Source organism: Polypterus senegalus, chromosome 5 (assembly GCF_016835505.1).
Source record: "Polypterus senegalus isolate Bchr_013 chromosome 5, ASM1683550v1, whole genome shotgun sequence".
NCBI lineage: Eukaryota > Metazoa > Chordata > Cladistia > Polypteriformes > Polypteridae > Polypterus > Polypterus senegalus.
In genome coordinates, this window is record NC_053158.1 from 129069663 (window position 1) to 129094979 (window position 25317).

General features: G+C 40.0%; 1 protein-coding gene across 2 annotated transcripts in view; it reads left to right on the plus strand.

Annotated features, from left to right (window-relative positions):
• LOC120529496 (mammalian ependymin-related protein 1-like) overlaps positions 1-25317 on the plus strand; it is a 53653-nt gene that overhangs the window by 15771 nt on the left and 12565 nt on the right. For both annotated transcript variants that reach the window (XM_039753353.1, XM_039753352.1), the window contains exon 2: positions 7828-8036. In XM_039753353.1, coding sequence (XP_039609287.1) covers positions 7828-8036 — 209 coding nt within the window. The remainder of the gene's footprint in view (positions 1-7827; positions 8037-25317) is intronic.

Genomic DNA, 25317 nt, shown 5'->3' on the forward strand with positions numbered 1-25317 from the left:
CCACAGAAACTTCCCATTTTGAAAATAACAATCTTGGAAGAGTAAGCACTTTGTATTTGAACACCATGAAAATGAACTGCTCTACTGTGTGGTATGTAGTATACCAGTAATTAAGTGTAAAAAAAAAAAATATATTATTTCGTCTAGTTAATAGGAGTTTCATTATTAAGTTGATGTATAATTGCATAGCGTATTAATTACTCCAAATATTGGAAATCATATATTCACTTTCAGCAACATAAATCTGGTGCATGATTGCCAAGCCTGTGTTAAGTGTCAAATCCTGCCAACTATAAACTCTTACCTTTGTACAGTAATCTGTTTGAAAGTATTTTCAGATTGAAACAAAGTTATTACAAATGTAAATAAAAAGTACATTAAAACTAGTATGGTGTAGCCTATTCAGTTACATTGTGGAGGGCTGCAATGGCTGCAGGTTTTCACTTCAACCAATTTCTTAATTAAAACCCCTAATTTACTGTTAAAGAAATATGCTTTTTGGGCTTAGTTTTAGTCAACTTACGTGTTCAATTATGTACCCTTATTTGCTGGTTACTTTTAAACAGCTGCATTTAAGTTTTAATGGCTGCTTATTTTCTTTTCCACCAATTGACAAAGGAACCACCAGCTCTCCAGCTAAGGTACTTCCTTTTAAACCTGTGAATATGTATCAGCAAGTATGTGTGTTAATAAAATGTTTGAAAATAAATGACAGAGAAGGGAAGGACCAAGAGGTGCAAATCTTTTCAAAACCACAAAACATATTGATGATGCTTTCTGAAAATTAAATCTTTATCACATTGTAGATTTTTTTTTCTTGGATGAATAAAAGCACTAACAAAGCATTTAAATAATTACCAAAGTTTCATTATCTGCTGGCTTCTAATTACACAATTTTAATTATAAAACTGACTGGAACAAAAAGTTGCAAGCACTGCTTCCCTCCAGCATTCGAGAACCCTTGCAATACAGTTAATCTAAGAAAAACTTGTTGTGTTTCTCTATGGATACTGTATGTGATTTGGCCTTATTTAATCTAATTTATTGTACCTGTATATTAAAATTAAAACATCACTTAATTATCAAGGCATAACAATCAAATAACTTTTTTAAATTTAGAGTGAATATTTGTGGTAGATTTACCAATCATTTAGAAGGTACTTACAGAATTGCACAGGATCAGTTTTTGTCACTTGTTACCTATAAAAATAAATACATGTTTTCTTTCAATTATCAAAACACATTTACTAACTATGGAAGTGCATACTGAGACATGTTTTGTTACTTGAAATTACTCTTGCTTGCCTGCAGTAGATTTATGATTTATGTTTTAAATGCTTTGACAGAAGTTTATAACTTTGCAACAGAATAAGGTACAGCAAAGGCAATTTAGAGTTTCAGACGAGGGATGTAGCAGAGATGTTTTCTCTTATGAACTGTTGTTTGCAAAAGCATATTTTTCTTTTTTTTTCTATTACTGATAAGTAACTTGTTTCTGTTTCTTTGGTTGCCACAATATAACCTGAAAGTAAATTCCAGGAATCAGCATTCCCTGTTCCACCCCTAAGAAAAAAAGTTGTACTTGCTATGTTCTGTATTTTCACATATGCATCACCGGACTGCTTGATAAAAACTATTTGTATTGGAATTCAGAACTTTAAGCCTTTTAACTCAGTGTTTTATCTTTTTTGGTTGTTAAATTTCTTTTACCTTCTGATTTTAATAGCATCTTAATAGCCAATCTGAAATTATTTTTATTCAGATGCAAACTAACTTTAAACTATGACTTTGTTTATTACAGGCAAAGAACTTCTTTTATGACAGCAAAACATGCAACATAAGGACCATATTTCTTTTTTATTGTATTGCTAGACATTTTGTTCTTTCTATTATGCCATGGTTACTAAACCTTTCTGCTAACATTTTACTGTTAAATAATCCTGAAGACAAAGAAATAATGTCAAAACCTATTATCATATCTTTAAACATTGTGAGATATGGCAGGCCATTCACCCCGGCCAATACCCTCAGGCTGCCAGATGGAGCCCGCCTTACAGCATAGAGGTGCCCCGAATGCCAGCAGGGAATTATGGGCAGTGGAATTATAATGTACAACCCTCCTGGATACTAAGGGGGCCGCCAGGAGTCGATGCAGGGAGGCCCAGGGATTTATATTTCCCATATAGCCTGGAAGCATTTCCAAGTCACGGGAATGGAAGAAATGATATACTGCCGGGCTGAAGAAAAAGAGAAGTTTTTACCTGACCCTTAAGTGCTGGATAATCACATGGACTGAGGGCTCAGAAGCACTTCCGGGTCGTGAACTATAAAGGACTGTGGGAGATCCCAGACGGATGAGCTGAGTTGGGAGGCAGGGTGGCTAAGCATTTGGGAGATTAGAGGATTGTTTATTGATTATTGGTTACTAGCCAACCCTCTGCGTACCATACGGCGCATAATCATTTTTTAATGATTTTTAAGCACAGGGAAAAAATTAACATTTGAAAAATCAGTAATGTAATAAATCAGCATGAAAAGCAACATTGTAACAATGCACGGAACGAACCAACACACAATTGTCCGTGACTGAAAACTGGCGGACTGTCCTCACACCTTTGGGATGCAACCAGTGCGAACGTATGAGTCGCACTTAGTGGGAATTCCACGGCTTGCAGCCCGAATGGGGTTCAACGGCTTACCCACGCCTCTCTGTGCTGGGGAGACACACGCTCAATGTGATGCCTAATTATTTATTGAATGCTAAACACTCCTGGAAAGACACGGTTGTCTAAAACGGGTCGGTGTGAGAATACAACAGTAAGCGAATAAAAAGATGGAACTGTGGAGAGAGCAAAATACAACACAATAGTGAACCTGCGGCATAATAAACACCGCATAAAGTATTTATTGATGGTTGAACACTTCTGGAAAGACACAGTTGTCTAAAAAGGGAGGGTTTGAGGATACAACAGAAAGTGAATGAAAAGATGGAACTCTAGACTTTTCATTGCTCTGTGCAGTTTTGGCTGCCTTTCTATATATAATCCACCAAGACACCCGACCACGGTAGTAGCGGGGTGGGAGGGGGGTGTGAACAAAGTGCAGGAGCATCTAAGAAGACGCATGTTTGTCGCGGATGTGAATTGCTGTATGTAGTGTGTAAAACAGTTTGCTATGGTGCATGCGATCGTGCGTTGTAACCGAAAACTTGGTTTTTAAAGACTGCTTACTTCATTGTGTTTCAACCTCAGTTGTAAAGGAATGTTTTACGGACCCCATGGGATACCCCTCGGTTTTGGCTGCTTTTCTATATATAATCCACCAAGATACCCGACCACGGTAGTAGCGAGGTGGGAGGGGGGTGTGTACAAAGGGTAGGGACGTAATGAGTGGGAGCGTATGAGTCTTGCAGCCCGAATGGGGTTCAACGGCTTACCCACGCCTCTCTGCGCTGGGTAGACACATGGTCAATGTCATGCATAATTATTTATTGAATGCTAAACACTACTGGAAAGACACGGATGTCTAAAATGGGTTGGTGTGAGAATACAACAGTAAGTGAATGAAAAGATGGAACTTTGGAGAGAGCAAAATACACAATAATGAACCCGCGGCATAACAAACGCCGCATGGCTCAGACGTGCATGTGGACTCATACCACAGACGAAAGGGACTAACTGGGTGATCGGTGAGTTTTTGCGTCCGGGCAAATGGGCAGGCAGTGTGAATGCCTAGAGAGCGAGGGTAGACGCCGTGATCGTGCGTTGTAACCGAAAACTCGGTTTTTAAAGACTGCTTACTTCATTGTGCTTTAACCTCAGTTGTAAAGGATTGTTTTAAGGATCCCATGGGATACCCCTCGCAAACTGTTTTACACGCTGCATATGGCGAATCACCTCCTCAAGAAACATGCCTCTATGAACAGTCAACGTAGCTCGGAGGTGCATGACATGCACATGACATTAACCTGACTTGCACTGCATGTGGCCTCTACGACAGACGAATATAAATGACGCCATTTTTTCTGTGTCGTCGCGTCCGAGTTGGTGGGCGTGGCCCTGCGAGTTGTCGTCGCATCCAATGGTCTTGGAGTTGGTGGGCGTGGCTCCTTCCTGCGTGCGCCATAGGTGTCTCACTTGTCGGCGGCTTAGTGAATCCACGCCCCTTCCGGCGTGCTTTCCATGGTTGTCTTGCCTTAGTAAATTATATATATATATAGATTGTTATTGAGTATAGTGGAGTGGTGGTGCTTTGTGCACTATATTATTATAATAAATATTCATCTATGTACTTTTACCTAGTGTCTGACTTGTGGCCTGAGGGTACAAGGGAGCGAGAGAGCCCTTAAACTGTCACAACATATTAAATTAAAGTATAGGTGGAGATAATATATTCATAATCACACCTTTCAAAATTCACTTTCCAAAGGATTGCATTCCTCATGAACTTCCTGCATTAATGTAATATTAAAAGTGTATGCCGTATGTACACCTCTAAAATCTAACCTTTGAAATCAGGCTAGGCTTAAATCCTGCCAGTCATGCACCAACCACTCCTGGGAACATCATTTGGCTTTTGGACGAGATCAGATAGACCATCCATTTTAATGTACAGTACATGCCTTTGTTAAACTGTAACTTTTCTATTAATTTTGTTCATTTTTATAAATTCTGCACTGCAGTTGAATTTGGAGACCTTAATAGAGAATAGAATAAAGTTTACCTATTGGGGATCAGCAGCTGTTTGACATGTTGGGAATAATTGACAGGTACAAAAGTAAAAGTACAGTCAGTTAAGTTTTTTGTGATGTTTGATGTAATTTCTGTGTATCTGTTCCGTTAACCTAAAAAGGGGGTTGATCCATGACGCTTGTGTGCTGTGAGGGGCACAGTGGCTGAATCTTCATCATGGTGTTTTTCTCACGTGTTTGTTAAATAATAGAATAAAAATTAAAAAAAAAAAGTCTGCTTTTTAAGAACACTCTTGTGTTTTTTGAAGAATACATTATGAATAAAGTATTTGAGGTGGCTTAAATATAGCTCTTCTCTTTCAACCCACAGTGCTACCTTAAATCTTTTTTTCCTTCTCATTACTTATGAATATTCTTAGAGTCTTAGAACAAAGGGAAGGACTGGGAAGACTAAATGATTTATACAATATTGTGTATTATTTCTTTCCCTAATTTAATATATACTGTATAGTTCATATACAGTGGTGTGAAAAACTATTTGCCCCCTTCCTGATTTCTGATTCTTTTGCATGTTTGTCACACAAAATGTTTCTGATCATCAAACACATTTAACCATTAGTCAAATATAACACAAGTAAACACAAAATGCAGTTTTTAAATGATGGTTTTTATTATTTAGGGAGAAAAAATTCAAACCTACATGGCCCTGTGTGAAAAAGTAATTGCCCCCTTGTTAAAAAAATCACCTAACTGTGGTGTATCACACCTGAGTTCAATTTCTGTAGCCACCCCTAGGCCTGATTACTGCCACACCTGTTTCAATCAAGAAATCACTTAAATAGGAGCTGCCTGACACAGAGCAGTAGACCAAAAGCACCTCAAAAGCTAGACATCATGCCAAGATCCAAAGAAATTCAGGAACAAATGAGAACAGAAGTAATTGAGATCTATCAGCCTGGTAAAGGTTATAAAGCCATTTCTAAAGCTTTGGGACTCCAGCGAACCACAGTGAGAGCCATTATCCACAAATGGCAAAAACATGGAACAGTGGTGAACCTTCCCAGGAGTGGCCGGCCGACCAAAATTACCCCAAGAGCGCAGAGACGACTCATCCGAGAGGTCACAAAAGACCCCAGGACAACGTCTAAAGAACTGCAGGCCTCACTTGCCTCAATCAAGGTCAGTGTTCACGACTCCACCATAAGAAAGAGACTGGGCAAAAACGGCCTGCATGGCAGATTTCCAAGACGCAAACCACTGTTAAGCAAAAAGAACATTAGGGCTTGTCTCAATTTTGCTAAGAAACATCTCAATGATTGCCAAGACTTTTGGGAAAATACCTTGTGGACTGATGAGACAAAAGTTGAACTTTTGGAAGGCAAATGTCCGTTACATCTCCTGTAAAAGGAACACAGCATTTCAGAAAAGAACATCATACCAACAGTAAAATATGGTGGTGGTAGTGTGATGGTCTGGGGTTGTTTTGCTGCTTCAGGACCTGGAAGGCTTGCTGTGATAGATGGAACCATGAATTCTACTGTCTAGCAAAAAATCCTGAAGGAGAATGTCCGGCCATCTGTTCATCAACTCAAGCTGAAGCGATCTTGGGTGCTGCAACAGGACAATGACCCAAAACACACCAGCAAATCCACCTCTGAATGGCTGAAGAAAAACAAAATGAAGACTTTGGAGTGGCCTAGTCAAAGTCCTGACCTGAATCCAATTTGAGATGCTATGGCATGACCTTAAAAAGGCGGTTCATGCTAGAAAACCCTCAAATAAAGCTGAATTACAACAATTCTGCAAAGATGAGTGGGCCAAAATTCCTCCAGAGCGCTGTAAGAGACTCATTGCAAGTTATCGCAAACGCTTCTTTGCAGTTATTGCTGCTAAGGGTGGCCCAACCAGTTATTAGGTTCAGGGGGCAATTACTTTTTCACACAGGGCCATGTAGGTTTGGATTTTTTTTCTCCCTAAATAATAAAAACCATCATTTAAAAACTGCATTTTGTTTTTACTTGTGTTATATTTGATTAATGGTTAAATGTGTTTGATGATCAGAAACATTTTGTGTGACAAACATGCAAAAGATAACAAATCAGGAAGGGGGAAAATAGTTTTTCACACCACTGTAAAGCTTTTGCTTTGCTTTATAAAAACTCAAGCAGATTTAAAGGGTGTGATGAGTTCAATATACAGTACTGTACAACTGTGTCATACCACCTTCATCTAATATATAAGTAAGAAAGTTTGTCCCGATGTTCATAACAACGCAATCACCAAGTGAGAGAAAGAGTAAATATCCAAAACCTACAGTTTTCGGTGATTAGTAAAAAAAATGTAAATGTGTGAAAATCATTAAAAAATTAAGGAAACCCTGAAACAGTAAATTCTAATTTCTTTTGGAAAAAATTGTATATCAAGGTTGTGAGAAATGTGACATCGCTGTCACGTCATCCACATGTAATCGAGGCTACTATTCTAACCAGAATCAGAAAGGGAGAAGATTTTGAATTCAAACAACTTAAGTTCTCAGTATGTCTTGCATTTGCGGTTAAAGTTAAGTTTCTGGAGTTTACCTTGAAAAACCATGCTTTTCACATGGCCAGCTGTACATTGCCTGTTCCAGAGTACAATCAGGAAAGAATTGATACATTCTTGTTCCTAATGGTGAAACAAAAAGCGCTGAGTGCACTCTAAATGATTCATAGCAACTATAATCCGTTAATAATGGTTAATAATGGGAGAGTGACTTTTGAGCAATATTCAAATAACAAATTAATTGCTAAATAATAAATGGGAACTGTTTCACTTTTTTCCAACCCAAGCAGTATCTGGGCATACCAACTAGTTTAATATTCTGTAATCAGACTTCCAAATACAGAATTAGCAGTCTTGTACCAAATGTTTTGGTAGATACATTTTTTTTACTATGGTAAATATTTTTTTCTTTTTCATCATAGGATATTGGGATATTCTAGTTAATTGGATGATTAAGCACACAGTTTTAGATTTCTTACAGTATTTATTTTTTACAAATAAAAAATATGTTAAGTTCAATTAATTCATAATATGCAGACAGGAGTTTTTTTTTAAAGCATGCTGTGTTAATACATCTATTTTGTTGTTGTTTCAAGGTTTTTTGAATACATCTATCTCTACCAGAGTGATGTGATGTTTCAGATAGAACAGGTTACAAAACAGTGTGCCAAGATGCCTCTCACGGATGACTGGGACCCATATGACATTCCTGACAATTCCACTTATGAAGACCAGTATTTCATTGGAGGACCTGATGATCAGATACAAGTTCAAGAGTGGTCTGACAGAAAACCTGCACGTAAGAGTAAGGATCATAACTTTATTTATACAGATAAGTCATTCTGTTTCTGTTACCTCTGCTAATTTATCAACTTATGGAATATAAATTGTAACAGATTTTCCTTGCATATTTAAAAATGGTGTAATTGTATACAGATCCTTCTCCTAAAATGTTATAATTAATATTTTTTCAGTACTGCATTTATTTTTAAGGATTTTTTTTATAGTGAGCAAATTACAGGTCAATAGAAAATATAGAACTACATACTATTCAAATCATTTAAAATTCTCTACTACCTGTTGTAACAAGAAAACCCCAGAGGCATTGGGAAAGTTTGGGGCAGCCACCCGTATAAGGAATTGAAAGAGAGAATTAACGCACTTCGCCACCCCCTGGTTTATTTAGGCCCTTTGGTTGTCCCCTAAACATGCGTGTGTGACACTGTCTACAGCAGAACAAGGAAAAAGTGTAAATTAATTAAATACATTTTATTCCAATAACATCTGACTGAGCTGGGGACATTCCAAAATCATTTGACCTAGTAAAGCAGGTGCCTGATGACATTGCTAACAATTAGAGTCTCAACACAGGTACATTTAGAATAGTCTAAGTCAACAAGAATGTCGCAGTGTACAGTTGTTTTGCATAAACTGTTAAGCATTGTATATTATCAAGGACTGACTTCCATTCATTATGCAAAAATATCATTGAAATTCTATACTTCTAACACTAAGATTATCAACAGCTATACTCTTTTGTAAGCAGTATTATAGTTTGTAGACAACTTCCTGTATTATTATCACAGCTAGTATGATTTTTGTAGACAGAGTTAGGAGACTTAGCTAGGTTTCCTTCAGAAGTGTTCTTAGCTTGCATATAGTAAATGCTTTGATGAAAGATTATATTTGAGGCATGGTGATTGAAAAGAGGTAAATATTTTGTCAATATATAAATCTTTGAAAGCTCTAACACTGAGTTTATTTCATACATTCAATATTGTGTACTTCAGCGTTGGTGGAAATTTAATTCTCTTGTAGGCTGGGAATATGCTGTCAGTGGTGTCCTTACAAGTACAGTGGTGTGAAAAACTATTTTCCCCCTTCCTGATTTCTTATTCCTTTGCATGTTTGTCACACAAAATGTTTCTGATCATCAAACACATTTAACCATTGGTCAAATATAACACAAGTAAACACAAAATGCAGTTTTTAAATGATGGTTTTTATTATTTAGTGAGAAAAAAAATCCAAACCTACAGCAGTCCATTGGGCAGACGTGGAGATAGCAATAGCAGAATGGATTATGTCACCTGCTAAGTTACAAACACAGCACCCTGAGGCTAATTGTGCTAATCGCTGGAGACTTTAACCATGTGACACTGGACAAAACATTACCTGCCTTCTCCCAGTATGTGGTTGTAACACCCGGGGAAATAGGACTATTGACCTACTGTATGCAAACGTTAAAAACACATACAGCGCCACCCTGCTGCCTGCGCTTGGGAAAGCAGATCATAACCTGGTTCTGCTTCAGCCTCACTACAAACCAAGAGTGAGGGAGCTACCTACAACCACATGCTCATTCAGGAAGTGGTCCCCTGAGGCAGAGCATTCTCTGAGAGACTGCTTTGGAACTACAGACTGGGATATCCTGCAGGGGTCACATAGTGAGAACATTGACTACATCAACTTCTGTATGGACGTTGTAGTTCCAGTAAGAACAGTACGCTGCTATGCTAACAACAAGCCATGGATTACAAGTGACATCAAGGAAGAAGAAAAGGGCTTTTAAAGGTGGTGATCAGCATAAGCTCAAGTGTGTGTGCAGAAGGAACTCCAAGTCCAGCTCAGGCCGGCGAAAGAGCAGTACAAGAGAAAGCTGGAGAAGAAGTTGCAGAATAACAGCATGAAGGAAGTGTGGGATGGGATGAAAATCATCACTGGCTGCAGCTTGAAGCAGGGTGCCACCATCGAGAGAGATGTGGAGAGAGCAAACCAAATGAACAACTTCTTTAACAGGTTTGACCACCCTAACCCACTCTCACCTTGGAGTACTGCACCCTCCACCCACCCTTCTGCTGATACCAGCATAGGGGAGACATCCCCACCCACAATTACAGCAGCCCAAGTGAGCAGAGAGCTGAGGATACTTCGTGCCAGCAAAGCAGTGGGTCCAGATGGAGTATCGCCATGACTGCTGAAGACCTGTGTGCTGGAACTGGGGAGTCCTCTACAGCGCATCTTCAACCTGAGCCTGGAACAGAGAAAAGTCCAGAGGGTTTGGAAAACATCTTGCATCACCCCAGTCCCAAAGGTATCACGCCTTAGTGAGCTCAATGACTTCCGGGCTGTCGCCCTGACGTCACATGTGATGAAGACCAATGGAGCAGCTGCTGCTTCACCACCTGAGGCCACAGGTCCACCACCCCCTCAACCCTCTGCAGTTCACATACCAGGAGAAGGTGGGAGCGGAGGATGCCGTCATCTATATGCTACACCGATCCCTCTCCCAGTTGGACAGAGGCAGTGGTGTTGTAAGTCCATGTTTCTGGACTTCCTTAGCGCCTTCAACACCATCCAACCTCTGCTTCTCAGGGACAAGCTGACAGAGATGGGAGTAGATTCATACCTGGTGGCATGGATCGCGGACTATCTTACAGACAGACCTCAGTATGTGCGTCTCGGGAACTGCAGGTCTGACATTGTAGTCAGCAACACAGGAGTGCCGCAGGGGACTGTACTTTCTCCGGTCCTGTTCAGCCTATATACATCGGACTTCCAATACAACTGCCACGTGCAAAAGTTCACTGACAACACTGCTATCGTGGGATGCATCAGGAGAGGGCAGGAGGAGGAGTATAGGAACCTAACCAAGGACTTTGTTAAATGGTGCGACTCAAACCACCTGCACCTGAACACCAGAAAAACCAAGGAGTTGGTGGTGGATTTCAGAGGTGACTGTGTGCAATTGTACAGACCTATAAATACCTGGGAGTGCAGCTGGATGATAAATTGGACTGGACTACCAATACTGATGCTCTATGCAAGAGAGGACAGAGCCGACTATACTTCCTTAGAAGACTGGCATCCTTCAACATCTTCAATAAGATGCTGCAGATGTTCTATCAGACAGTTTTGACGAGTGCCCTCTTCTACGTGGTGGTGTGCTAGGGAGGCAGCATAAAGAAGAAGGACTCCTCATGCCTGGACAAACTGGTGAGGAAGGCAGGCTCTATTGTAGGCACGGAGCTGAACAGTTTGACATCCATGGCAGAGCCACGGGCGCTGAGCAGGATCCAGTCAATCATGGAGAATCCACTGCATCCATTGAACAGTATCATCTCCAGACAGAAGAGCAGCTTCAGCAACAGACTGCTGTCACTGTCCTGCTCCACTGACAGACTGAGGAGATCGTTCCTCCCCCACACTATGCGACTCTTCAATTCCACCTGGCGGGGTAAATGTAAACATTAACATTATACAAAGTTATTGTCTGCTTTACGTGCATTTTTATCACTCTTTAATGTAATATTGCTTTTTATCAGTATGCTGCTGCTGGAGTATGTGAATTTCCCCTTGGGATTAATAAAGTATCTATCTATTTAATACTATTACTTTTAGTAATATCATCCAAAGCCAATGTGAAAAGCTAGTAGATGAGCAATATTAAATTTTATTATTTTATTAAAGTGCTAGAGTATGCTGACAATTCAGTCACTATTTGTACTATAAACGCCTGTACATGGGGACACCTGAACATTAATACAGAACAGTACAAAATTATTAATATTAAAATAATAATTGTTAATATTGAAATCTACAATGCTAATTAAGATTAAGCAATTTCCCAAATGTAAATAAAAAATTAGAAAGAAAGGAAAAAATATAATTAAACTAAACAAATGTAAAAAAAAAATGATGTTGTAGAGGGAGTGTATTAGTACTAGTAGCACTGTTTTCCTAATGAAAATTTCAGTACCACTAGTACTAGTGATAGTCAAGAAATGGTACTGGGGCTCATTTATACCAACAATAGTACTCCTGCATAATTTCAGGTTAAATTGTCAAATTTCCTCCCGGAGACAAATAAAGTACCATCTGTTTGTGTGCTATGAAGACATGACAACAGTGGTATTTTGGCAGTTATGATACACAAATGAAAGGAGCCATATAACATCTGTGCATCCATTATATACAGCATGTATTAATGCTGCCAGTGGCACAACTGAAATGCTATCAACAATTTGTAACACTTTGTAACAATAATATCTATCTACAGTATTAATAAACAAAATTGTCCAGACTTTAATTTATAATCTTCTTCTTCTTTTGGCTGGTCCCATTAAGGGACGCCATAGCAGATCAAATGTTTGCATATCTCCGTGTCCTCTACGTCTTGCTCTGTCACACCCACCACCTATATGTCTCTCACCATGTCCATAAACCTCCTTTTAGTCCTCCCTCTTTTCCTGTTGCCTGGCAGCTTCATCTTAGCATCTGTCTCCCAATATACCGAGCATCTCTTCTCTGCATATGTCCAAACCAACTCAATCTCACCTTTCTGACTTTATCTACAAACCATCCAACCTAAGCTTACATTCTAATGTACTCATTTCTAATCCTGTCCATTCTTGTCACACCCAATGCAAATCTCAACATCATAACTCTGCCACCTCCATCTCTGTCTCTTGTCTTTTCATCAGTGCCACTGTCTCCAACCCATATAACATATCTGGTCTCACTACTGTTTTGCAATTCTTTCCTTCCACTCTTGCTGATTCCCGTCTGCCATACATCACTCCTGACACTCTTCTCTACCCACTCCACCCTGCCTGCACTCTCCTCTTCACCTCTCCATCACTCTGTGTTCCTCCCTTTTCTTAACATTCACCATATCTATGTCCATTCTTTTCACAGAATCCACTACCATCTGACTTCCTTTCCTCTACTTGAAACCATATGTACCCATCACCTCCTCATCCCCTCTGTTCCCTTCACCAACATGCCCATTGAAATCCGCTCCAATCACCACTCTCTCTACTCCACCACTTCATCCAGCTGATTCCATAAATCTCCTTTATTATCCATTGCACCCTTAACTTGCGGGCATATGCACTAACAACATTCATCATCAGACTTTCAGTTTCTAGCTCTGTCCTGCACTGTTTACATCTCCAAAATACTGTAATACCTTCAGAATAACCATTACGCTATTTGTACTCCCATCCACACCATGGTAGAACAATTTGAGCTTTTCTCCTATACATCTGAAATAGCCTTGCTAATTTATAATATTCAAGTTTTTATTGTCACGTTTTTGACAGGATGGATCACTAAGTTAAATTGCAGGTAATACTTGCTTAGCCCAAATGTAGGTACACTTGGTATATTATTTGGCTAACTTAGGACGTCATTGTGTTTACGGTAATGGGAAAAAATAAAGACACCTTCTTTCAGTTTTATTACATATCAGAGGCATGGATGGTTATTTAACCTGATTGCCCCTTTAAACAGCGGAGTCCGACTTGTTGCTAATATGGGAATGTGTAAACTTTGCTAGAAAAAAAGGACTTGTATCCGCATTTGGGTGTCAAAATCTAACTGCAGTCTCTCTTGTTACAGAACTGTAAAATGAAAGTGAGCCAAACTGATTTAACAATTTAGAGTGTGACTTCAATATTACAATCAGTCTTGTGCCATTTATATGAAGACAGATGTATGCTACGCAATTAGACTATACTCGGTTGGTCTGGGCAAAATTCAACTGCATTTAACAAAAATATATCTAAATATATATATATATATATATATATATATATATATATATATATATATACAGTATATATATATATATACAGTATATATATAAATAATTTAAATTAAAGAGATCCAAATCGATTTCACTCTTTAGAGCGCATATTACCGTATATATCACAGTCAACTGAAAGAAAGTGTCTTGTTTGCATCACCGATAACAGGGCAAGTTAGTCAATGAATTTCCTTACGTTTGGGCTAAGGAAGTATTACCTGCCATTTAACTTAGGGATCCATCTTGTCAAATACGTGACAATAAAAATCCGCCGCAACACGATTTAGATCTCTGCTGTACATTTAAAGATCGCAGTTCGTTTTGCACAATGCAACGGGTGACCCAGTGTGCCAGGTATGCCAGTGGATTTCACTAGGATATTCAAGTTTGGCTTTTTAACAAGGGTACATTTCTTGTCTGAAAACGGCAGGAGTTACAGTGGCCCGATTTGGATTTAACTCTTTAGATGCACGTTAAATCCCACAGTTCATTAGTTCAGATATGCGATCGAGTGTGCCAGGTTTACCAGAGAATTAAATTAGTGAACCCGCATTGAACTGGGTAAACTTCACACGCACTAAATACGTGAAATATGAATTCCTTTCGTAACTTGTGCGAATAACAAGCTGCGGGCTAGAAAGTAAATGGCTAACTAATGTAGTTTCCTTTTGCTATCAATTAGTGCATTGGTTAGTGGTGCTGCTTCGCGGATTTAACGGTCTGGGCTTGAATGCATAGCCTGCCTTTATAAACTTGCCAATATTCATTTCTGTGGACTGCAACTGTGTGAGGAAAACATCAGACTGTTCAGTGATATGTCCTATTTCCAGAAAATGATATACAATAGCACGCGACGGCATTTGGTGCTCATCTGAAAGTATGCGGCGCACACGCAATATTGGCAGGTGCGAATTTAAAGAACCTGTGCGCAGGCTATGGTAAGTGGTGGGCACGAGATAGTAAGTTGTACGCACCAAATTGTTTCCCAGGAAGAAACAATACACCGTATCTCCTCAGGTGCTCCGTATGAGTGTGCAGGTGAATACCTGTAAACTAAACCCTTACCCTCCCACTAGCCTACTCTTAACCATAGTGTAATGGGGTATGCGATGGGCATTTCGTGACTGACGTTCTGGGCTTTACCTGACGTAGGTATTGCATACTGCTGTTAAACCCAACTCTAATCATCCCACACTCCTTTAATAAATAAAAGCCGATCCGTCTGCTTTTTTTATATTACCGCGCTACAAGCGCTGGAAGTGACGTCAAACTGAAGCGCCACAGCCTTGGTAAGTCGTAATTAGGAAGCCCCGAAGCACACTTTTGTAATATTTTAATCTAAGTTTATCTCTAAGTTTATCGCGCGACGCGTGAAAACATCTTGTACGTACGTGAAAGTATCTCGTACGTACGAGATAAGGGTTATCCCATAATTTTTTTTCACTGTGCGGTTCATAGCTCCCGGGTTCGCTTCCCAGGTCCTCCCTGCGTGGAGTTTGCATGTTCTCCCCGTGTCTGCGTGGGTTTCCTCCGGGCACTCCGGTTTCCTCCCACAGTCCAAAGACATGCAGGTTAGGTGGATTGGCGATTCTAAATTGGCCCTACTGTGTGCTTGGTGTGTTTGTGTGTGTCCTGTGGTGGGTTGGCACCCTGCCCAGGATTGGTTCCGGCCTTGTGCCCTGTGTTGGCTGGGATTGGCTCCAGCAGACCCCTGTGACCCTGTGTTTGGATTCAGCGGGTTGGAAAATGGATGGTTCAGAGCTTCCGTATCTGTTTGATGCCATTACAGGATTCTGTATTTTCCACAATTTCAGCCCTGAAATCGAGTATCAGTGCATTTTTTCTTTATTCTGTAATTAAATAAATATAATAATCATACTCTCTGGAAATTGTTGCTAGGTACACAATGTGCTCATTCAGCTTCTGGGTTTTCATTAATAGCATTTTCAACAATTTTGCTAAAGATCCCCAACTTGAATTTGATACTGGTAACCATGTTAGTAATTTCTAATACAGCAACTCTTTAATTGTAGTTTACCCCAGTTTTTAGATCTATCTTCCAAACAGATAACAGACAGCATTTAATAAACCTTGCCAGATTCACAAATGTTGTTCTGTCTGTTCCAACCATGTCAGTTCTAAACGAATGACTGGTCTTAACTGCCAAGGATATAGTTGTGACCTTTTGGCACAGACTAAGTCTTAAAAATGAGGACATGCCCATATTTACATGCACATTTTAAAGGTTCACTGTTCAGTTCACATTTTACATTGTTTCCAGCCTCTGTAAGTGTAAACTAATATAAATTGAGATTTATATTTGGAAGAGTTTGTGTTTTTATGTTTCAATGACAGTATTTATTTTCATTACAAGGAAGGCACATTATTTATTAGGTTAGTCTGAGGTTTTTTGTTTTTTTTAAAATATGAACTGAGCCATGAACTATAATTACAATGCATGTACTGTGACTTGAGCACCCAGTTTATAACTACTCTCTAGCTGGTAACTTCCACATTACCAATGATCAATGACAGTGCTCAAGGAATCTAGGGTTTAATCCAAGGCCTGTTACTGTGTACGAGGAGTGAGTGAGTAAAATATTCAGTGTCATAAATTTTCAGAAGCCAAGGAAATCGGGCAAAGGTGCAAATACTTTTTCTCACAGTGCTGTAATTGAATCTTTTATAAATTGGATGTACACGAATTGTATGTCAGTTGCTGCTTTTTTTTTTTTTAATGTGTACTTTTTAGTGCTGCTGTGCAGTGGGCAATGCCTCAGCACCACACCAGTTCTGATCTCCAACAGACCTGACCCTATTGGCTCTCCAACAGTTTCAACTCTTCTGAGGATGGGGCTCCCAAGGGTGTTCCCTTATCCCCTTCATGATGCGAGCGGCCTTCCTATGGGCGGCTGCAGCAGAGCTACTCCTGCGGAGAGCAAAAAGGAATCTTTTCTATTGGCTTGGAGCTGTTCGAGGTTTTTTTATGGTGGCTGGAGTACCAATTCTGCCACCAACCCCCATGAATTCCCTGCAAGTTGGAGGACCACTTGCAGGGCCAGATGAAGTTTAACATCATACCCAGGCGTCGGCCGCTGCATGGCAGTACTCGGGTCCCAATTTGAGGTGGCCCATACAGCACATGGAACGTCTTGTCTCTCCGGCAAGGTGATCATCTTCCTCTGCTGTTGGAGGAGCTGAGTAAACACTGGATTTCAGTGGCGGCACTCTCCAAGGTACGCAGACCGGGGACTGGCCAGATCTCTGTGGGTGTATACACGTTTTATTGGTCTGGTCGCTCTGATGGCTGTCATACTCGTGGAGTAGCTGTTGCTGTAGCGGACTAGTTTCTTTCGATGGTGTCCGATGTCACCCCTTTTAACAAGAGTATTATGAGACTCAGATTACGGCACTCCCAGAGAGAGTCTGTTGCATGTTCTGACCGCGGAGAGTGACAGCAAGGGAGACATTTTTTTTGCAGCTTCGCTCGGTGGTTGATAGGTGCCCATGAGGTGACACTCCTCTGGTCATGGGTGACTTCATTGCAGCCACTGGCACTGAGAGGGCTGGCAATTAGGATTGTCTCGGTCCCCATGGGTCTGGTGACTGTGGTGAAAGTTGCTCCATGTTCCTTGACTTTGAAAAAGGTCAGGGGCTGCGAATCACTGGATCCTGGTTTCAGCAACCAGAACCGCATTGTTGGACTGGGTACTCCAATACTGGTGGTGCAATAAAGGAAATCGATCACATCCTCATGGGCAGATGCTGGAGTCTCTTGCAAAACTGCAGGGTCTATAGAAGTGCCCAGTTTGTGAATTCTGACCACATACTTGTTGTTGCTACTCTTAGGATCCGGGTTAGGTCCAGCAGGTTACCACCTACTAGGAAAATTAGCATTTACTTGGCCAGACTCCAAGACCAGGCTATTTCTAATGAGTTTGCACACAGTTTGTGTGAGGAACTTGCAGATCTGGGTGTGACAGCTGATCCTAATGTGATGTAGGAGAACTTCCATGACAAGACCCTGAAGGTTGCTAAGGGTTGTGTTGGTGTTACTGGTGTTCCCAGAAGGAGGTGTTTCATCTTGCAGGGCACCCAGGATATCATCGAGAGGAGTCGCAGCGCATGTCTCAATGGCAACTCAGGTCTGTGCCGGGAACTGAGAAGGATGGCTGTTAGGGCTCTGAGGTCAGATAAAGAGGCGTTTGTTAGAGGAATCTGTGAGCAAGTGACACACCATCTGTGGTCTAGCGACCCACGTCCTGCTTACAGAGGAATCGAAGCATTACGTACATCAGAATATGTTCCTTGGAGAGTCGTAGTCAGAGCGATTGATGGAACGGTCCTTACAGATGACACTGCAGTTGTGACCCGCTAGGCTGGCTACTTTGAGTAGTTGTTCAAAGGTGATCCTCCGGCTAGGACGTTTTATATCTCTGGCTCTTGAGGCTAATTCTAGAATTAGCTGTTAACCACCCAGTCTCACTGAGATTGCACAGGTGGTGAACCTGCTGAGGGGAGGAAAGGCTGCAGGGATCTGTGGTATCTGGGGTGAACTTTTCCAGGCTGGTGGTAAGGCTGTCCTCCTTGCATTGCAAGCAATCTTTGCTTCCATCTGGGAGACTGGCATCATCCCAACTAAGTGGAAAACAGGACTTGTCTTCCCTTTCTGGAAAGGGAAGGGTGATCGCCTGGATTGCGGCAACTACAGGGGGATAACACTGCTGTCAGTGCCGGGTAAGGTCCTTTGCTAGGGTCATCCTCAATAGGATCCGTGATCACTTGCTCACCTACCAGCGACCGGAACAGTCTGGTTTTACGCCTAAGAAGTCTACCATCCACCGCATCCTGGCATTGAGAGTTCTCATGGAGCGCAAACACAAATATTGGCAGAGTTTCTTTGCAGCCTTTGTCGATTTTCGCAAAATGTTCGACTCAGTTGATCAAGCTGCCCAGTGGGACATCCTGAGGGTTCGCGGGATCCCCTCAAGGTTGCTGGATATCATGGCTAGCCTGTACACTGGTACTGTGAGTGCTGTGCAGAGTGGAGGCAGAACATCTGTGTTTTTCCCAGTTGATTCTGGGGTTGGTCAGGGGTGTGCTCTTGCTCCTACTCTGTTCAATGCTTTTATGGACTGGGTGTTGGGCAAGGTCGTGGTGTCCAGAGGCTGTGGGCCATCTGTTGGTAAAGACAGATTCACGGATTTTGACTTTGCTGATGATACTGTGATCTTCACAGAGTCAATGGAGGCTCTGATCGGGGAGCTCAAGAGACTGAACGAGGAGTCTGAGTGTCTAGGCTTGCGAGTGTCCTGGATAAAAACCAAGATTCAGGCCTTTAATGACCTCTTGGGCATAGCCATCAGCAGTGTGTCTGTCTGCGGAGAGAGTGTCGACCTTGTCGAGAGGTTTACTTACCTTGCCAGTGACATTCATGTCTCTGCTGACTCTTCCTATGAAGTCTGTAGGTGGATTGGGAGAGCATGGGGGGTCATGAGGTCGCTAGAAAGGGGTGTGTGGTGCTCCCAATATCTATGCAAAAGGACGAAGGTCCAAGTCTTTAGAATCCTGGTGCTTCCTGTCTTGCTATATGGTTACGAGACATGGACGATATCCAGTGACCTGAGATGAAGACTGGACTCCTTTGGTACTGTGTCTCTCCGGAAAATCCTTGGGTACCATTGGTTTGACTTTGTGTTGAATGAGCAGTTGCTCATGGAGTCCCGAATGAGGCACATTACCTGCATTGTGAGGAAGCATCTGTTACGGCACTACGGCCATGTGGCGCGTTTCCCCGAGGGTGATCCAGTTTGTAAGACCCTCATTGTTGGGGACCCGAGTGGCTGGATCAGGCCAAGGTTGTTGTACACGTAACACCAGGCTGCGGCAGATAGAGGGTCATTTCCGGAGGGTGGAACTGGACCACTTGTCTGCCTGGGGGGTTGCCAACCGGGATCCCGAGTTGTTTCATCGTGTAGTGGGTGCAGCAGTGCACTGTACTAGTGCATGCTCCCCAACTTGACTTGACTTGTACTTTTTATAGGTTATTTATGAATCTTTTCAATCCTTTTTAAAGTTTACTTGTCGTTTATCGCTAAAGCCACTTCTTCAGGAGTAGTAACAAGTTAGGACTGATCGGCATAACCGTTTTTTCACACTAGTAATCCTAATGAAGACTGATTATTTTCATTAAAATTAAAGCATGGTAATGAATTTTCTGTTTTATATTACATAGAACAAAATAAATGCTGTAGTCTAATGCTAATAAGATTATCTTGATCTATAATAAATACAAAAGTACATTGCTCTTTCTGTTAGTTTACATGTATTACACTTCAGATTTGAATATTATTAGAATAGTTTTTACTTCTTTCTTCCATTAGCATTTACTTATTCATAGTCAATCAAGAAAGTAGTGTATTTGTGGTAAAGTCAAATGTGAAAAACAAGCATCTAAATACAACTTGGAAATATATAAGATGCATTTCAAATGTTCTTAAAATCAGTGTTGTCGCATAAATGAGTAATAAATTGTCTATATTTGTTGAATAAACTCTGTTTTCCATTTCTTGTTTAGGTAACAATAATATATTGAAAGGGTTTAGCAGCTGTTTTTGGCTGTAAAAGTTTTGAAGAGAAGAACATCAGGTTCAGTGTGTAAACTTCAAAAAGCCTGCATAATCTATTTTTATTTTGCTTTACAAATGTTAAAACATCTATGTGAATTTAAAACTGTTTGCAGACTAGGCACAATTTCTGTCCTTGTTCTATATGTGCTCAGGGGAGCCTAGACTGACTAGCATTTGGGAGTTTTTTTTTCCATTGATTCCACAGAAACAGGTACTTGGGAATCCCACAGGACACTTTTCCCAATCTACAATTAAATGAGCAGGCTTTGTTGACATTAGCAACGAGTGCACTACATTAGGTAACCAAGGACAGCTTCCTCCCTAAAGATTGACTTCTGTTTTCTCTGGGACCTTTGTTATTTTGTGCTGTTTCATGCTATCTATTGTAAATCAATTTATCTTTAAAAGGCAAAACGTTTACACTTAAAAACAGATAACAAGCCTACTTTGTCTTTTTGAAAATTTTAAACATTTTAACTGAACAAACCAATCATAACATATTAAAGAGAGCATTACCAGATCTCTATTGGAGTGGTAAATACATTTTTTAAAGAAAGATGTAAGTTTAGTTTCAATATCTTAGTTATAAAATAATTGTTTTATTTCAGTACTGTTGGTTGAATCTTAACACATTATTATCTCTTTTTTTGGTCAACATATATTTCAATTTACCATCACTGGATTTCTTGTGTAAGCCATACTGTATTAATAAATAAATGCATGTTAGTTTCTCGTTTGACCTCGGATCATGAATACATCATGAGCAATGTATTGCAAGTGTGGCACACAAATCCTGGTTGGTCCAAGTCAACTCAAGTGTTTCCCTTAGTTGTTACAAAGTTGTTGATGGCTGATCTCTGTTATAAAAGGCAAAGCCCTATTGTCTCACAGATATTTGTTTTTCTGTTGAGGTATAATGAATGCAATCACATTCCATGAATTGTTCTAGGACTTCCCTGATTTTGTTGCAATTTCCTACTGAACGAGTCTCTCTGTAGACAATTTAATGACTCAGTGAAAAAATCTACCCAGCCAGCATTAATATTCAGGCATTCAAAGTTTTCTCTACTCAGTGTATCATGGAACCCTATTCTTGTAATTAAATAGCTGCCATTAGCTTGCACTAATGAGTCAATGGATTAGTTGTTATGATTTGTTTTTCTGCATAAGCAGAAATTGAGATTAATCAGACCCAGGGACTATTTTTTCAATCATTGTGTTATTTATGCTACATTTGCACCCTGTTTTTTGCAGACAGGTAAAAACTGCTGTTGTAGTATCAGTTGTAGTGTCCTGTTTTGGCACCATTGTTGTAGTACTTTGCTCTTATTTGATTAATTACAGTATATCTGTTAAACCGGCCCTTCTTCATTAACAGCCTTTTTCCATGCCACAGGTTCACCTTAGGTTAGATATTATGATGACTCCCAAGAGTTTCAGTGCCTAATACTAATGCAGACTTATGCCTAGCACTCACTACTTTTCCAAGTTAAACCCACTTAAATCTGTACTTTTACTATGGTGGAGTAGTTGTGTTGGAGGTTGCACGTATGGAACTGCAATTAAGCATGCAACCTTGCACTTACTTTGACCTGGAGGTTCTGTTGGAGGACTCACTATATTTGCTGTTACACATGTTTGTTGCTGGACATTACCACTACTGTTTGAAGCCCTGTCTTTGTGTCTTTTCAATACAACATACAGAAACATAGTGTCAAAAGTGGGTGAATCAAAATTTTCAGTTCTCTCCCAAGCCTGACTGCACACAGTATTTAGCTAAAAAAAACAGTAATAAGTGTGATGAAGGAAGTACCACAAGTAACAGAATCTTAAGCAAAAAAAAGTTGAAGAATGGTTAAAATGAAAAGTATTCCTTCACCCAAGGGAATAAAAATGAATGGAAACCAGAGTGTAAACCAGGAGATATTTTAACAAGATTATGAAGTTGTGGTAGACTTGACAGAAAAGCCTCCTAACGTTCAAGCAGTAACACTTGGATGACTAAAGGGCAGACAATGCAGACATATTTATAAGCATAACCTAACGCTATCTCCAGAGCAGCGTGAAAACATGTCATTTTTACTGGCAGTGCAGGAAGTTTACTTTAATCCTGCAAAGAACATCATATTTGAAATGTTTGTTTTCGGAAGCAGCAAACAAGACGAGGGTGGAAACATTGATACTCACCTTCAGGAGGAAAAAGCAGTGAGTTGCGAATATGGAGAGGTAAAGGACGAAGTAATACGGGACAGATTAGTGCTTGGAATCACCAATGAAACTAAACTGTTTATTGAAGAACTGACGCTAATCATCAAGATTGAAATCACAGCAAAGCTTATAGAGTTGCATATACGAGCGATGGATCAAGTGCGACAGTAGGCAGATAGTGTGAAAGTAACTGTAAGGTTGCGAACATCTGAGGGTTCAGACACGCTGATATTACCAATGTGCAAATACTGGGGTTCAGGACATAAGTGATACATTTTTGGGCATTTTTTTAATCAATAATATGTAATTAAATGTGTAACTTAACTCTTTGCCTGTTTCTTCACTCTGATTAATTTCCTGAGGTTATCAAAGTACCTGATCATGTAAAGTTAAATGTTTGGGATTTTAGACATTTTATTAAGGTCTACACAAGAGTATAAAAGGGGAAAATAGGGTCACCATAAGACCCTACATGATAAAACACTTACCTATCATTCCTTACGGTCATACAGACATACACTGTCCTTTGGTACTTGTCCACATGTTTTATAAACAATATTATTGTCTACAAATACTGTATGATGCTGCCACTGTTGGATCACATCTAGTGGAAATTCATATACTGTATAACGGAATTTTGTTGTTGCTGTTTATTGTTGGTTTATTATCTATGTTGTGGTCATGTCTGAGTGAGTAAAAGTAATTTGTAAATGTTATTGTTTCTTGTTGGTAGACATTTATTTAAATCAATTTTATGATGAGGTAGATCTAATTTTAGGAGTTTGAGCCAATACAGCATTGTGATTTGTATCAATTTCAAATGAACTTGGAATGAATTAATTTTTACTCATTATAATATGACCAAATGTTGCTGCTTGTGCTGAGCAGCAGCATTCTCTTTTACATACCAACCCTAACCTACCCCTACTGTGGACACTTTCACATTCTAACCAGTCACCATGGACCAAGGAAAGGGCTGCATCTCAAGTGTCCTCATACCACTTTGCGCAGCAGTGTGAAAGACAGTGAAAGTACAGCATGCTCGAAGGATGATTCAATCATTCTCGATCCACCACACACCAGAGTGTGCAAAACAGTGCCAGAGAACGCAGAGAAGCATGTCTTGTTTCTTTTTGTTCTGCTGAAGCTGAGGCTGATTGAATGTACTGAGTGAGTGTTATCAAGCAAACTTTCACACTTTTTTCTTCAAGTATTCAGCACTGAGTGGAGATCTCATAAATGCTGCTCATGACTGGTAGATTTTTGAATGAAATGTAATTATAAGTACTATAATATAAAAGATAAAGGATATTTGTAAATCTTTGGTGAAAGTGAAAAAGCCACATGATTTGATGAAGCATATTTTAAAAAATTAAAGTAACATTAAGGACAAAGTACAAATCAATTTGTTTCCTAACAAGAATGGCCAGTGAAATAATGCTCACATGTACAAAATTCAACCGTACATAAAAAAACACTATAACACTTTTAGTGATCTATAGACTTTTGCAACATTTTTAATTGTATACATTTCTGAGTGAACTTTTACCGCAAAACTAAAATAATCATCTTTGTAGAGGAAAGCATTTCTGGTTTACTGACAAAAGCGCGATAGACATATGCGCCCCGACAAATGAGCGCAGACAAAGCCGTTAACAACAAAATCGCGAGAGAGGCCAAGACATTGGGACGCCCTTGCTGCAATCCTTCCTACATATGCAGGGCGTGATCTTAAAGACTATCTGCGTGCCATGCTGATGACATGCCGTGTCTCATAATATTGACTTCTAAAATAAACATTATTATATATGCTTTAAATTAGTAATTCATATTTAATGAAACTTCGCGATTTTGTCGGGGCGATTTTGTCGGCGCGTTTTAATCGGCGCTATTTTGACGGCGCGCATATGTCTATCGCGCAAATGACGGGCCACAAGCATTTCTAGCTTTTCACAATATTAAATTTGCCAAGGCTCATTCAGATCGAGTGATTTGTTATTGTGTTACCATGCTTGAATCCTGACTCACACATACAGACATTACTCCAAAGGTAATCAGATTATGTTCAAGAATGATTAAAGCATATAAATCTGTTGAAAACTTCAGATTAAGATTTTGACCCAGTTAAAATACTTTCTCCATATATTCTGTATGTATACTTACATACACACACACACCTCTACCCCTATAGCATGCAAATGTAGGAAAAGTAAAAAAAAAAATTACAAATTAGCTGTAAAATTGTATATGTGCAAAAATTATACAGTTTGTACACTGGACAAAAAGAGTTTGTCATTTAGGTGTTTAATGCACTAAGGACATTTCATTTGCAACAAAAATCTATACTAATAAAAGGCAAAGCCCTCACTCACTCACTCACTCACTCACTCACTCACTCACTCACTCACTCACTGACTCATCACTAATTCTCCAACTTCCCGTGTGGGTGGAAGGCTGAAATTTGGCAGGTTCATTCCTTACAGCTTCCTTACAAAAGTTGGGCAGGTTTTATGTCGAAATTCTACGCGTAATGGTCATAACTGGAAGCAGTTTTTCTCCATTTACTGTAATGGAGATGAGCTTCAACGCCGGGGAGTTTCGTGTGACATCATCACGCCTCCCACGTAATCACGCAGTGCATAGAAAACCAGGAAGAAAAA